A 16,947-nucleotide genomic window follows, 5' to 3' on the forward strand; every position below is an offset into this window, starting at 1 on the left:
TGATGTCATAGAAGAGATATTGGAGGTTAGTACATGATAACTCTAAGCTGGATGCCAGCCAAAACTTTTTTAATAAAAAAATTTAGGAGAGTTTCATTCCATAATCAATCTTGAAGGAAACAAGAAGAAAAAGTAGGAGGTGGCTTGCTGTAAAAAAAAACAAAAGGACTCTAGGCTCTGTTGGGTTTCCCGGCAGGGAATTATGAACATCTCAGAGCATTGTCTTTTATCAGCCTCTTTAAAGGATTTCAAAATCTGAACTGTCACATGGGTGACTGTAAAGTCAAATTTTCTTTCCCTTGGCCCCTCTGGTAAGGACTGTACCACTCGTTCAGATGATGCTGCCCTTATTCAAAATAGCTTGGACCTTTGGGTCTATCTTTTGGAATTTGCCTCCTGAGCTGTTTATTAGCTGCTAGCAAAATAATTTTCTTTTAATTTTATTCTGTCTCCTTTTACTCTTTGCCTCCAGGCTTTACTGAGTTCCTCTGATGATCTCAGTTTCCTTTTTTTCTTGCTCCTGAGGGTCCCTGAGGACCGTTGTGTGGTCCCAACCTGGAACTGTGAAAGCGGTGGTAGGAGAACTGATTGAGTTCCTGTATCAGTTTGGATCCAGTCAAGAGAAAGAGGCCACATAGCAATTTAAACAGGGGAAGTGTTATAATTTATAAAAACAGAAATAATTATAAATTATAACGGGATATTGGAGAAACAGGGAATGGTTAGTAAGAAATAAAAAGAACTCTAAAAAATATAGGAAACAGCACATATGAGGAGCAGCCATTGTCTTTTGAGCTGACATTGAAACCAAGAAGAGGCCTCCTGGCCTTGTTAGAGAGGACATGGCTATAGTTCCCTTCGTGGTATAGACGTCACTCTGGTGCCCTGCTGAGGGAGCTCGCTGGAGCTCTGCCTTTTGGAACTTCCCCGAAAACCACCCTCTAGGGAGTTGGTGAATCTGTTTATGGGAGGGTTCTCACCAGAGCACTCTGTTACAAAACTGTCTGGGGCAGGGGGCTACTGGAGAAAACTGCTGGTCACTGGGTGCTGTCAGCCATCACACACTGCAGGAGCCGGGCACTGGAGAAGCCCACGCTCTGCAGGGACCTGCTAGGTGAGCACACAGAACCAGGAAGAAAAACCCCTTTCTTCTGCATCATCTCCTCAGAGTCCTTTCCTGATAGACCTCGACATGGTGTCGGCTAGCAAAGGAAAAATAAACGGCACAGATTCACTTTCACAAGATAAACAATTAAGGGTGAATTTGGAGCTGGGAAGCAATAATTTGATAACTGGCGCAGTTGGTAAGACAGTTTTGCATGGGGCACTTAAGGAGTCAAACCAACTTCTATGTGTTTGAGATCCACCTGCCTGCTAGAAGTAAAATAAACTGATAACATGCTTAATGGAAAGGAATACTTGGTCAAATGTTCACTGCATCATGGTTCCCAAAGAGAAAGATAATATTAGTGTGTGTATATATGTGTTTATATATATACCCACACACTAATATATCTCTCTATATATATTGTATACAGCCTAATATGCATATTATATATAAATATTATACATATTTTTATATAATATAATATATAGAATATTATATATAATATACATTATATATATATAATCTCCATCCATCCTCCTGGCATACCAGATTTAGTATAAGGGTGCCAACACAGCTTTCATGGGAAGATCTCTCCTTTTTTCTGAGAATATACTCATTTTACTCTTTGGGTTTTCAAATGGCCTTTTTATATATATATATATATATATATATAAAATATACATATATTAGTGAAATAATGGTCATAGTGAAAGATAGTTTTTGTTGTTGTGGCTGTTCTGTCTTAAAATTATTCCTACCCGACAAAATAAGAGTTATCAACCCTGTATTAGTACTCTTTCCATTTAAAGAAAATTATGCTAGTCTATGAAATTCAAATCTGGAAACTGTTGCACCCAGGTAAGAATGTATTAATGTAAATTGTGGCAAGTCACTGTAATCCTTTTGTGAAATGTATAAAAAGAAGTTTTACATGTAGAAACTGAAAAACAGTTGTCACTTTATGCTCAACAGAAAGGACTTATAAACAGAACTTAAACAATAGCTAGGCCATGCACTTTACATTCCTTGTCTCCACTTAAATTAACCAGTAATGAGTATTATTATCACTGTTTTTCAGGTGACAAAAATCAGATAGAGTTAAATAATTTTTCCAAGTTCCTATAGCTAGTAAATAGCAGAGCCAAGTTTTAAATAGGTCTGTGACTGCCTCCAAAATGTTTCATGATTTAAACAGATGTCTGACTGCCTCCAAAAACCTTCCAGTGTGTAGAGAAAGACAAAAACTGAATTAAGGAGCTAGAAAATGGATTTTTCAAAAAATAAAAAGATGAATAGATAATATAATATAACTATAATATAATTATATGGTATGTAATATACACACAGAGATATATAATTCCTAGAGAAAGGAAATGTGAAAAAGGACTTCATAACTTGTTCTCAAACCTTAAGGAATATCATGTATGTAAAACTCAGTAACTAGTTTCTGCTTTCACCGAAGCAAATATAAGTGTAGTAGGTTATACAGGGTACACCAGTGCAAGTAGAGAATGTGTTTGTGTATTGTTAAAATACATTGGTGTATCAGGAAGGAAACTGTGGCAGATTTGATTGCAGTGGGTTAATCAAATATGGATTTATCTGTATCATGGAAGAATAAGTCCAGATATGGATAGTTGCTGAGACTGTTTCAGTAACAATATTAGCGCCAACCTTGCTGGGATTCCCTTGGCCTTCCTCTAATGGCTACACAATTGCTGCTGTAGTTTCTACCATTATATCTCCATTCAAGCAAGGAAGAGAAAGGAGTGTGCCAGCTACATATGACTCATTTTATCAGCTTTTCTGAAACATCCCCAAATGACTGGTTTTGTTCTCATTAGCCAGTTCTGGGTCAAATGTCCTTGCCCCTACATGCAAGGGAATTTGGAAAAAGCAAAGAATAACTTTATCATGATTAGCTTAGACCATGGATCAGACAAACTCTGACCTCAGAAGCAAATTCAGGCCATTGTTATAAATAAGGTCATGCCCACTTATTTGCACATTGGCTGTGATTGCTTTCACACCACAGTGGCAAAGCTGAATAGTTGTGAGAAGGACAGATGGCCTGCAAGGCCTAACATTTTTACTATTTGGCCTTTTACCAAAAATGTTCATTGACCCCTGGCTTAGATCAGTCATGGCCCCTTGCCTGGGGTTGACCACATGGACACTTTGGGGCTAAGTGGGCTTTCGTTAAGCAAGGAAGAGGGAGGAAAAGTGACATTAGAAAAGAACCAAAAGTGTATGTCAGGCCACGTGGTCCAGCCAATCATATACAAGACCACAAAAGCATAACACGTTTTCTATTTTAAGTCACAGGGTCACCTTGAACATATAACTTTTCTGTTCCTTCATTTCTTCATGAGCCAACTAAAACTTTAGAAAGGTAGAAAATTTGCAAATATACAGAATCAAATGATTGGCAATATTGTGAAATATCATGAATTCATGAGTTATATCATGTGATATATCATGAATTCATTCATAATTTACTGAGTTTTATACAGCACTGTCTAAGATGTTGTCACACTGAGTCTTAGACACGTATTTAACTGACTGACACTTCCCTTTAAACTATTTATTTTAGGTTCTTGCATACACTGAGGGACTTCATGGAAAATGGATGTTCAGCGAGATACGAGCTGTATTTTCAAGGCGTTATCTTCTACAGAACACTGCTTTGGAAGTATTTATGGCGAACCGAAGTAAGTCCCCTTAAATATTTTGAAAGAAAATGTGCTCGTATTTGGATGTTACTCATTTACATGGTGTGATACTGACTTGATTTTTTTTGTTTTATTTCTTTCTTTGATATGCCCTCGCTAAAATAAAAATACAAAAAGAATTAATTTGCTTGAAGACATTAATCCTAGATTTCTCATGGATAAAGTTACACAGAAATCTGATTTTCCATGAAGATTCATTACCTTTACCAATAAATCATGAAGGGTACTTGAAAATGATTTCTGAAATTGATGGTTAGCTCTCCTGTGGTTTTCTAAATCATGTTTTTTCTTCTTACCACAGCCTCAGTTATGTTTAATTTCCCTGATCAAGCAACAGTAAAAAAAGTCGTCTATAGCTTGCCTCGGGTTGGAGTAGGGACCAGCTATGGTTTGCCGCAAGCCAGGTAATTATATCACATTACACATTATCTACGGTTTGTTAACGTATTTCAATCTCAATATGACAGAAATCTAAATAAGTTTATACCACTATAATTATTTTGAAAATCAAGGAATTGTCTTCCTCTGCAGGTCATTTGTAGGGAAAGAGGTTATGAAAACAGCTATTTTAAGAATGACAGAATAGGGCATAATTTTATTTAACACATATATAAATGAGGAAGTAAAAAAGTTGATTGCATATTATAGCTGGCACATAATTAAGACATTTTTGCTGAAGATCTTACAAAAGATATAAATTGTTTTTATAAATGCTATGTATAAATGCTTCTTCATTAAAGTAATAAAACTCTCAGAGTTTATTGAGATTAATAGTCATTAATTATGATGTGATTTTAATCATTCTTAAATCTCTCATCTTGGTATTTTAAAAGCATTATTTTGAAATCTTATTTTATTGAAAAATACTATTCTAAGTAGAAAACATAGTAATTATGTTTATCACTAATATCAGTTAGCTGGTTTTCGGCTCCAAGTAACTGAATACCTAACTAAAAGTGGCTTAAGCAATAAGGGTTTTGCTTCGGGGGGGGGGTTGTTTTATGAGAGATGTGGAGTTAAGAAGGAGTTGCTAGTATTGGCTCAGACGTTCAGTGATGTCAGGACTCTCAGTTGGCCTCATATTCACAAAATAACCACCACTGCTCCAGACACCACATCTTCACACAACTGCTTTCAAGTAGGAAAAAGACACAAAGGATTTCCTCTTGAACTTCTGTGTTTTAGGATGGAGTATATTTAGAAGCCTTTAGCAATTTTTATCTCAGGTCCCTTTGGCCAGAATGGGGTCACCTTCCTGCCCCTAAAACAATCACTGAATGCTGAACACGAAGCCGAACCATCCCCTAGAATTCAAGGAGAAATATATCTCAACTCCCTGCCACTTCCTACCTGAAAAAAATACATTTTCTGTGTCAGCTTTGGACAGACAAGCAACAGTGTCTTCCACAGAGATCATTAAGTCCCTGGGAATTGTTGCAGAGCACTGCATGCATGGAAAAGAAAACTAATCTTTGTCTATCTTCTCTTAAACAGGCTACAGACATGTAAAAGACAGGGACTGTGTCTTAGTTATCTTTTAATCTACAATACTTAGCACACTGCCTAATTGCAAAGGTGCTTTTTAAGTGCTACTCAACTGGAGTTACCCTGCATTACAAAGTATCTATTCTCGTATTAAGTTTACAGTGTAAGACCAATTCACTGACATGTATGCACATGCCTAGGATATTTGCTAGTTGAATGACAATATTAAATTAAGACATTAGTAGATAATGAAGTACTTATATAAAATACAGGTCAAAAGAAAAATGCATTCAATCTATCAAAAAAAGAAAATGAAGGTAGTTTTGCAAGACTTGTTATTGAATCTAAGCTGACTCATAGTAATCACTACTTCCTTTCCCAAGTACTTACAAATTGTTTAATCAAGTCAAGAATTTTTTCCAGGAATTGATATTAGGAACTCACAAATAGGCCTAACTTTTTCCTTTTAAAAACTAATCATCTGGGCTTCCCTGGTGGTGCAGTGGTTGAGAGTCCGCCTGCCAATGCAGGGGACACGGGTTCGTGCCCCAGTCCGGGAAGATCCCACATGCCACGGAGCGACTAGGCCCGTGAGCCATGGCCGCTGAGCCTGCGCGTCCGGAGCCTGTGCTCCGCAACAGGAGAGGCCACAACAGTGAGAGGCCCGCGTACCGCAAAAAAAAAAAAAAAAAAAAAAATCATCTGCCTCCTGGCATATTTCTCAATGATCATGATTCTTCAAAGATTACCAATAGAGTTTTCTAATTTCCTTTAGTACTCTTAGACTTGTCCAGACCTGAATTCATTAAAAACAACCAGAAGCTCTTGTACTATATTCCTTACCTTCTATGAACATTATTTTCCTTTTAACCACATTTGGTCTCTCTTTAATTTTTGGAAGATCATTCTTCTTGATAGAAAAACTGGAAACAAAATAGATGTTTAGTAAGTTTGGAAATTCTATCTTAAAACACTCTTTTGTTGTCCCCTTGGCTTTCCCCCCAAAGGCTCAACTCATTATTAGTTTCCTAATAAAATACTTAAAAATTCAGTTTTGTATACTTCATGTGATATATAGACTTAGAAGTAGCAGATGGGGGTAAGAGGAACACTGAATCTAGGCTTAGACCTGATACAACTGGCAGCGACAGAGCCTGATACCTAGTAGGAACTCAATACATATATGTTGAAAGAATGAATAACATAAGGCAAGGGGAATGACACGTTCATCTGCTATAAAATGGGAACAGTATCTTTGCAAAGAGATGTTTTACGAATGTCTTGAGATCATAAAATGAAGACACTTTGTGAACAGTGAACACACATATACACTATACACATACATGCATGCATACACAGATATAGATAGGTAAGTAGGTGAGAAAGTAGGTAGGTAGGTGGGTAGGTAAATAGACGTAGACACATACTTGTATAAATATATGTGTGTGTGATATGTAAGATCCTGTTACACTTAGAGAATTGTCAAAGGAAAGCGATGATGTCTGGCTCCTACAAGTAGAAGCCTTCCAGCTGAGAGTATCTTGGCAAAATCACCAAGGGATCCATTCTTTGCTTTGTTTTTTTGACATTGGGTTTTGTCAGTTTAAAGCAGAATTTATCAAACTCTAGGGTACTTCCTCTAAGCTAAGCCCATAGGAGACTGCTTTAGAAACAAACAAAAATGATCAAACTCCAAAGCAGGTATACTGCCAGAAAATTGACTTCACATATCATTTAGGCTGCTTTTTGGGCAAGCCCACCGAAGAGATCGCATTCCAAAAATTTAGAACAGAAGGAATATTTCCACTAAGCTAGCATAGCCTAATGAATGCCCCTTTAATTTATACCCATGGGTCTCATTTGCTGAGCACTCTCCATGTGCCAGGGACTATATTTTGTGTTTTAGTTTATAAGCATTATTTCCTTTAATTCTTTTTTGTTTGTTTTGGGCTTATAAACAACAGATGTTTATTTCTGGCAATTCTGGAGGCTAGAAAGTCCAAGATCAAGGCACCAGTAGATTTGGTGTCTGGTGAGATCCCAACTCCAGGTTCATAGATGGTTACCTTCTCGATGTGTCTTCACATGGCAGAGGGGCTCTCAGCCCTTAATTCTTAAAACAACCATGTTCTTAATGTGGATCCTTTTTTTTTTGCGGTACGCGGGCCTCTCACCACTGCGGCCTCTCCCGTTGCAGAGCACAGGCTCCGGACGCACAGGCTCAGCGGCCATGGCTCACGGGCCCAGCCGCTCCGCGGCATGTGGGATCTTCCCGGACCGGGGCATGAACCCGTGTCCCCCGCATTGGCAGGCGGACCTCAACCACTGCGCCACCAGGGAAGCCCCTTAATGTGGATTCTTAATGGTATTCTTATCCCACTTTACAGATAGGAAATTTTTGGTTAGGGAAGTTACTTATCTTGCCCAAGATCATAGCCCACTCTCTTAATTTCTATTTTGTTTCTTCTATCAAAGTGATCCACATTGGTCAAAAGAACAATACCTTTACCCCTGCGTAACAAAAGAAAAATACTGACAAAAAACTTGACCATTTTCTAGACTCCATACTGATTGTCATTGTTTGGTTAATGTATTTTCTATTCAGACAGTCATTACAATCAATAAACTTTGGATTTAGTTAGATTCTTTACTTACTAAGAATACACCTGATTGCATACATAGAGTTAATGATTTTAAATGGTCACCATTTGTTATGGTACTTAATATTTTTTTCCACAGGGCAATTTTATCTTCTTCTTATCCCCCAATTCTAAAAGCATTTTACCGTAGCCCAAATATGTACCAACTATCCTCATTCTAATATATAATTTTTTATAGGATATTTTGAATAGCCCTATTGATTTACTGTTTCCCATTTTGCTTCGCCTTATGATTGAATTATTTAATTTTTTTTGAATTTCATCTCTCTTTAGCCATTTTTTAATTTTAGGATAGATGTCCAAGAATTCAAGTCATTTAGTATACACTTATTGAGACCCTAGGTCAAGCATTGCTAAATGCTAAGGACATAACAGTGTGTAAAACAGTTCCTGCTCTCAGTGAGTTTATAGTAGAAAAGAGAAAGCAGTAAACAGGAAAAGCTGATCCTTTCCCTGAACTTGCTAATAGTAATCTGATTTTCTAAATTCATTTCGTTTGCTCATATTTTTCTTCACCACTGCATACTCTAAGAATGACAGGATAATTTTCTCCCATGATTCCTCTTATTTCCCCTTATCGAGATTTGTTTGGTCTTGGTTTTTGAGTGTTTTTGGTGCTCAGAATTATTTCCAGGTTAGCAGTTTTCTTCTTAAATTGTCTAGGTTTAAAATGTCAACAAATAAATGTACAACTTTATTATATACATTGCTTTTAGCAGACTAAGCATGTTGCAGGTAAGAATTTTAGTCAGATTAGCAAGAATATGATTATGATAGTAATCCAACAAAAGTTGGACTAAGCACATAATTATAATAGTAGCAAATAATAATTGGGTAAACATAGTTTATTAATTCTTTGATAATTCAGAAAATATTGTAGCATGTTGCCATGACAAAGTCAGAATCAAGGCAAAAGTTTATAACATAAATGGTTGTATGAATGAGAGTGTATCTGGAAAATTTTGAAAAGTGGTGCCAGTATGGATCAAAATCTGGAAGCCCTCTAAGTAGCCCTGTGAAAATCATATCACCAATTAATTGAAAAGTACGCTGAATTATAGAATTGAAGTATGAAATATATATGCCCTTTACTATTGCAATGAAGTGAATCATTAGACTTACATAGTTCTTTTGGAGTCAGTAGGATCTATTATCTCAAATATATGTAACTAGGAAAGTTCTTCAAAAATGTTAATATGTGACCAGGCTGCTACAACATATTACATTAATATTTTAAACATTGAGTTACACATAATTATTTTTAAAATTCTTAATTCAGATTTGAATTTGAGATAACAAGTTTCTTCCCATTCTTCTTTCCTCCCTCCTTTACCTCAACTAACATATATCTTAGCTCCTGCCATGCCTATTAAGATCCCATGTGAACAGAAACATATGGTAATAATACATGGGTGACAAAAATAGTCTTAGGTCCGCAGTTCCCAAAATAAGCACCACGGAGCCCTGAGATGTCACAGTGCACTCTCAGGGCTACTGAAGGGCATTTAATATTTTTTAGGGAAACACAACAACATCTGTTAGACGCTGCACAAACTCTTAGCCTGAGTTAGTTCTAAGTTTCAACATTTGCTAGGACTGCATTCTTGCATGCTTTTTGATGCCATCTTAGCTTTGTGAAACTAGTTTATAGGGGTTGCTCTGGTAATAAAAAAATAAAAATGCTGCATGAAAATTCACGTGGAACAGGCATTGAAGGTGGTGGTGTCAGATATGATTCCAAGGTTTAAGTTGCACAGTGACCAACAGGTGTGCAATACATTCCTTTAGTTAAGTAATTGTCGTTAGTTAAGAATGAAATAAAATATTATTTTTCTTTCAATTTTTGAGTATTATATTCTCAAAGAGCTACTAAGTTGTTAAGGCTCAAGTATTCAGTTATTTAGACCTAACTACATAATAAACAGAACCGTTAGGTGTCTCTCTTGGGCTAGGGGCGCCATGAAAAAATTCCTGAGACCCTAAAGGTGGCATAAATACAAAAAGTTTGGGAACTTCTATTTTAAGTGATGAATGTTTTAGAAACTCAGTTAGCCTTATCGTACTTCTACAAATACAGCCAGCTTTCATTATTTTTTATAGGAACACATTGTACCTTCAAAGGTTCATAATTTACACAAATTATCCTGATTTACTCCCTTACGATATTCCTATGTCCCTTATGAATTCGTACGTTTTCAAAGTTCCCAGTTGTTTGTTTCTGACCTCATAGGGGGATGGGTGTCGTGTGGTTAGAGGCTGTGCACGTGTGGCAGAGGCAGGCGTGGAAAGTTCAGTGGCAGCATTAAGTATATAAGGGTTAAGTCAAATGCCTTTAAGCTGTTGACTGTCTACCTAGCTTTGTAGTATGCAGTAGGTTTGCTGTAGTGTTCAAAAGCTACTTTGCCTTATTTTGAGCATAGTTTCACCTTTTTTGTTATTGACATAAAATACCCACTTGGAGCCATATTATACCAATAGGTGCTTTCATATTGGTTTATCCTCAGTAAATAAATATATCTTCTCTATAACAGATTTTTCAAATATTGCTAATATCTACAGCTAAAATATATTTTGTAATTTATCTCAGAAAGATAAACCATAAATTCAATAATATCAAATCAATACATTAGTTATTATTGGACTTTTAAAAGTCATGAGTTAAAAGAGACTTTTTGTTATGGTTTGCTTAATTGCTAGGAGGATATCACTAGCCACTCCTCGACAGCTTTATAAATCTTCCAACATGACTCAGCGTTGGCAAAGAAGGGAAATTTCAAACTTCGAATATTTGATGTTTCTTAATACTATAGCAGGTAAGACATCTTATTCTTTAATCTCATAATATGTTTATGTTCATCAAAAATCTTCGGTAATGTGACTTGATGGAATGCATTGTTCGCCTTAGAATTCAAATACAGCCTTAGAATAAATATTGAAGCACTCACATTAAATTGCTATCAGAAACTATACAAGCTGGTACCACGGTTTAGGTGCATTTACTGTTGAAGAGGCTTTTTCTTGCTCTCCTTCTGCCATTTCCTTTGCTGACAGCTTTGTCTGACGGTTTATTAGAGTCAACAAACCATTGCCAGAGAGTGTCTGGAAATAATAATGGGAAAATGTAATTTCACTACTTTGTCATTCTCAGCAGTAGCAGCTAGACAGGAGAATAACAACAGGATTCTGCCTAGTACAGATGTCACCTGGATTATGGCATGATTGGGTTACAGCATTTTTTTTTTTCTTAAAATCTTCAAATGGAAATATAAAATCAGATTACATTTCTAAATGATGAGTAACTGCCATCAGCCTCAGCAGTACCATGCTTGTAAATTAAGAGAAGGTAGTGGCTTTGTTTTTCTGCTAAATCAGTGGTTGTCAGTGGCTGAACCTCTCTATGAGATTTAAGTGCCTTTTTCTTTTTTACTAAATTAAGCTCCAAAGCCCTTATTCATGTTGAATTACAAAGAGTTTACTTCTGTAAATCAGGCTCTACAAAAACTTTTTACAATCGGATGAATTTAAAACTACATAAATGCATATGCCTACCTCTGATCATTGTTCTTTTTTGAATGAATGCTCAAAACTATGAATTGAGAGCCCTGTTCTCTGAATCATTGCTTAAAAGGATAACTGTAATATTCCTCTTTTTAATCTATCATATATGTGCGAATATGGATGCTATGGCATATATTAAATATGGATGATATAGATGTGTATTACATAGACAAGAGAATTTGATTTGTCAACAAAAAGGGATAAAAAAGTTGCTTGAAATGGTTTTGCATTTTAATCATTTAGTACATATTGTAATGTTAATTCCTTTGCTAATAGGATGCTAGAGCTACAACCAAAGAACTGTTTTATTACATATACTAATTTTATTCTATATTTTATACCCACATCTCCATTATATACATATATCTTCATGACATATTTCATATATAGTCACATATCAGTGTACACAATGTATATATCTTAAAGAAACCTATTTACTTCCTCAAAGATAAAGGAAATGTGTTATACTATTTAATTAACACATTTACATATAGAGATAGAATGAACTTAAACATCTGAAATATAAAGAACCTTTTCATTAGCATGTTTAGGTGAACAGCATGATGTAGCATAAGCTTCATTACCAAAGTGAAGGGGATAGACTCTCAGATCTGCCAACTCTGTGTCCTAGAGCATAGGTGGAATTTCAAGTTTTAACTCTGTCTTGTACTTTAAATCTTTCAGTAGCCATGTTTGATATCTGTTTCCATCTGTCTTTTTATTTATTTATTTATTTATTTATTTATTTATTTATTTATTTAATTTTGTCTGTGTTGGGTCTTTGTTGCTGAGCAGGCTTTCTCTAGTTGCGGCGAGCGGGGGCTACTATTCATTGCGGTGTGCGGGCTTCTCATTGCGGTGCCTTCTCTTTGTTGTGGAGCACAGGCTCTACGCACGCAGGCGTCAGTTATTGTGGCAGGCGGGCTCAGTACCTGTGGCGCACAGGCTTAGTTGCTCTGCAGCATGTGGGATCTTCCTGGACTAGGGCTCAAACCCATGTCCCCTGCATTGGCAGGCGGATTCTTCACCACTGTGCCACCAGGGAAGTCTCTCCATCTGTTTTAGTAACTGATATGTTTGGTCTTATATCATCTTGTATTATACTATTGCTTTCAATATTTTCTTGCCTTTCACATTGTTTTGTTTGTCTTTGGCCATATAAATAAATTTTGCCTACTTTTTTAGTGATTTAGAACATAGGCTTTTTGCTACTAATTCTCCTAGAGAATTAATATTGGTATGTTTAAATTTTTTAAAAATCCTCTAAAATATATTTCTCTTCCTTTTGAACTCAAAAATGAATCAACATTTTAAACCACTCCTACGCAAAATAAGAACTTTAACTCAATTTACTTCTCATTCATTGCTTATCTTTGTCAATACAATTTACTACCAGAATCCGTATTACTATGAAACACTTATTTTTTGGAGTCCATATACTTTTGCATATTAGGAAGGATTTCAACTCTATTAAAATTTTCTTCTCTTTAATACAGTATATTGTTTTTAGCTACATGGATCTTTATCTGATTTTTCAGGATAATGTTCTTTTTTCATTCTTCTGCAGTATTCTTCCATATTCCCTCTGTTAGGTTTTTCTATTATCTATCTTGAAAGATCTATCAAGACTCATTGTCTACCATATGTCATAGATAAGCACATGATTTTTTTTTCCTTGACTGTGCTACCCCTTTGGAGCTTTTGGAATTAACACTGGAAGACAGGGTGATGTACCTCATTTGTAGTTCAGTTTCCAGTGGAGCTGGTATTCTTACTAAAAGGTTCTGCTACTCTAAGATGGGATTCTCTCTGTCTATCCTCTGGATGGAGTGTTATCTAGTTCACTGTGTTAAAGGATTCTTCTAGTCTCCATCCCTTCTCACTGCCTTTTACTCATGTCAGCCACATTTCCCACAATGTGGTATACTTCCACCTATAACCACCACCCACTTCATGCCTGCTGCTTTCTGGGAGTTTGTTTCTATGTCTATCTCTAGAAAGATTGCGGTCTGATAGAGATAACATCATGATCCCTTCTAAAAGCTGCCCCTGAGCAGTATGGACATGGCTTTTTTGCTGTTTGAGACAGGTGGGATTCTGAGCCAGAACATGCAGGTTGTAAGGGGAATTTGACTGTCTTCCTATCTTCTTTTGAGTACTTGGGGTCTGTTTTATTTCGTGACATAAATAATGTATAGACCACTGGGTTTTTTCTTTTAAGAATTTGTTGGGTATTTTCTTTACAATGATTATAACTAAACATTTAAGTCTGTCTGTTGTAGACAAGGCGATAAAAAGAAGTATAAGGTAGGAACTAGGAACTCAGAGCGCTTATAACTAGATGGGTGAATGAAATGCATAAGAGAGCATTTTAAGACAGCTGATGGTAAGTGCTGAATAAGTGCTATAAATGGTGAATGCTGCAAGAGCTAAGCAGAGTACAGAAATTTTATGAATGTGTTTGAGGAGAAGAAAAAGAGCAGAGCTTTACAAATTTCTCCCAGTTGAATATGTGTTATGTGTTCAGTGGACATGAGTATCATATCTTGGCTGCAGCAGAGAATAATAGGAGATACTATTGGAGCTACAGGTAAGAGCCAGACTGTAAAGAGCCTGAATCCAGGAGTCTGTATAGTTCTGTAGTAGAAGGCAATGCAGTATGGAATTTCAGGACAATTAAACTGCTAGTTATATATGGCATGAATCAGAAATAAAATACCTTAAAGTTAGGGAGAGCTGTTAGGAGAGCCTTACAGGACTCTAGATATGAAATCAACTTGCTCATCATTTTAATAAATAGTTACTGAACACTTTACTATGTGCCACACACTCTATTTCGCACTGACACTTCAGAGGAAAGCAAAGTATGGTTTTTGCCTTCGAAGGAGTCATAGTATAGTCAGGAAAACAGACATGTACACCAGTAATTCCAGCAAAAAGCTGTAATTATTATAATGAGAAAATATACAAAGCTATTTGAAGTCTTAGGTCCAGAAGGCATTACATTTACAGGAAAAGCTTCTCATAGTCTTTTCATAGGCTTCTCACAGGCAACATTTAAGTTGAAAATTGAAATATGAGTACAAATTCACTGGAAAGTAAGCAGAAGCCACTCCAAGGGGGGAAAAAATGTGGAGTCAAAAATTGGATTAGAGTAGTGACAACAGGTATGGCAAAGAAAAAAAGTAAGTAAAGGATCTAATGCACGATGTCATTATATAAAAAGTAGAAGTCATTGTAATATGCTCTAGTTTAGTGGTTGACAAAGTGTGGTCCCCTGACTGGTAGTATTAGTATTGCCTGGGGACTTGGAGATGCAAATTCTCAAACCCCTCAAACCTGCTGAATCAGAAACTCTGAGTGGGGCCCAGCTCTGCGTTTTAGTGAGCCTTCTAGGTGGTTCTCCTGCACAGTTTGAGTATCATTGCTCTAGCCATTTAAGATCTAATTATCAGAACAAGATTTGCGTATGAAAACATCTAGAACATACAAGAAAGCATGTGATTAAGTGTCATTAACTGTAGTGAAAGTTTAGAGAAGTGAAAGGTTAGTATGAAATAGTCTAATCAAGGGAGGCCTCGTAGAAAAGATGGGCTTTAAATGAACTCTAAGAATTTTGTCATACGTAGATGATTATCCAGACAAAATGAACCTTCATACAGAAGTAGAATGACAAATTAGAAAAAGTTATGAATATAAATACCCTGAGGTACTCTCCCTGAATATATGTATCCCTGCTAATTCTTCCTTTGCCATCATCCTGAAGTTCTAAGTAGGGGTGCCAGTTTATACTGAGCACCAGCATTAAAGATATGGGTGATGGTATTATAGAGAAGCTTCACCAAAGCCACGATTGAGTGCTTATTTAGGAAGCAGTTAGAATTGTCTGTTTTCCTGATTTGTGGAGAATATTATATATCCGTTCATATCCATTCATCTCCTCTTAATGGAACACTTTTCAGAGTTCTCGAAAGAAAGGACTCTGAAGGTTCCTAGAATAAAGGGAACTATAAAGATGTTAAATTGTACCAATACCACTTTTGCTAACCTGGGTTCCACTAAATGATCATGTTGTTTCATAGCACAGTTTTAGGGATACAGTTATTGTTCAATAAATACTTATAAGTCAATTGATTGAAACTTTAGATTTATCATTTCTTGAGAGAATGTTAGTGTTCTTATTGACAAATTATATTTAATTTCCTGGGCAATCCAAAGGCAAGAAATGGTTGGATTATATCTTATCATAGTCTTCTTTAAACATTTAATTATTTTTTTTTATTATTATTATTTTTTTTTCGCTACGCGGGCCTCTCACTGTTGTGGCCTCTCCCGTTGCGGAGCACAGACTCCGGACGCGCAGGCTCAGCGGCCATGGCTCACGGACCCAGCCGCTCTGCGGCATGTGGGATCCTCCCGGACCGGGGCACGAACCCATGTCCCCTGCACTGGCAGGCGGACTTTCAACCACTGCGCCCCCAGGGAAGCCCTCTTTAATTATTCTTAATATTAAGATTCAGGAAAAACCTTTTTATTATTTGTTTAGTTTTACCATTTCTTTTTGATACAGTTCTTTAATATTAATATCAGCATTCAGAAAAAAATGGCAAATAATGGTTAATGTTTACTGAGCAGTTTACAGTGTTGCAAATATGGTTCTAAGTGTTTTATGTGTATTTACTCATTTAATCCTAACAATAACCCCAGAGTTCCTATCCCCATTTCACCAATGAGGAAATGAGGTGCAGAGAAGTAAATAGCTCGCCCAAGTCACAGAGCTAATTAAGTGAAGAAGTCAGGATTCTAATGTAGGTAGTTCGGTTGTAGAGCTTCACTCACTTACTATACCATACTGCCTCGGGATATCATGGCACCATTCAATTTCACCTCCAACCATTGGCCTTAATCTGTAACTACTTTTAAGACTGAAACAATGAACGATTTTTAGACATTTTTAATTTATATTTCATCAGAAGAACTTTTGAAGTTTATTTACCATCATGACTTTTGTCCACAGGCCTATTCTAGTACTAGATCTGGGCCTGGAATTATCATCTCTAATGTAGACCTTAGTACTGTGTTCACCTAGGTCTCAGATCCAGAGAAAGAGTCTGAGGCAGAGATTTGCTTGCAGGAAGTTTATTGGAGAGTGTCCTTGGGATCAACATCTGTGAGGGGAGTGAAGAAAGTAGAAGCGGGCAGAAGGAGAAAAATGAACCCCAGAGTAATTGCAGCAAAGGCCTCAGCAGATCCCTTCAGAGGTGTCTTGCCCTGAGACAAGGCGGCCAGGTCTTCATTACCTCCACTTTGCAGTCATTGGATGCAGACTCCTGGAAAGGAGACACGACCTTGCATGAAAGAGCTTTCTTCTGATCATGGCAACTCCTGGATAATCCTGGAGAAG

At 36.6% G+C, this 16,947-nt stretch overlaps 1 protein-coding gene across 1 annotated transcript in view; it reads left to right on the forward strand.

Moving 5' to 3' along the window:
- NBEA (neurobeachin) overlaps positions 1 to 16,947 on the forward strand; it is a 628,524-nt gene that overhangs the window by 504,450 nt on the left and 107,127 nt on the right. Inside the window, exons 41-43 of the mRNA XM_059996030.1 lie at positions 3,702 to 3,819; positions 4,142 to 4,244; positions 10,683 to 10,798. Of these exons, the coding sequence (XP_059852013.1) occupies positions 3,702 to 3,819; positions 4,142 to 4,244; positions 10,683 to 10,798 (337 nt within the window). The remainder of the gene's footprint in view (positions 1 to 3,701; positions 3,820 to 4,141; positions 4,245 to 10,682; positions 10,799 to 16,947) is intronic.

This window comes from Delphinus delphis, chromosome 18 (genome assembly GCF_949987515.2).
Source record: "Delphinus delphis chromosome 18, mDelDel1.2, whole genome shotgun sequence".
NCBI classification, from domain to species: Eukaryota; Metazoa; Chordata; class Mammalia; order Artiodactyla; family Delphinidae; genus Delphinus; species Delphinus delphis.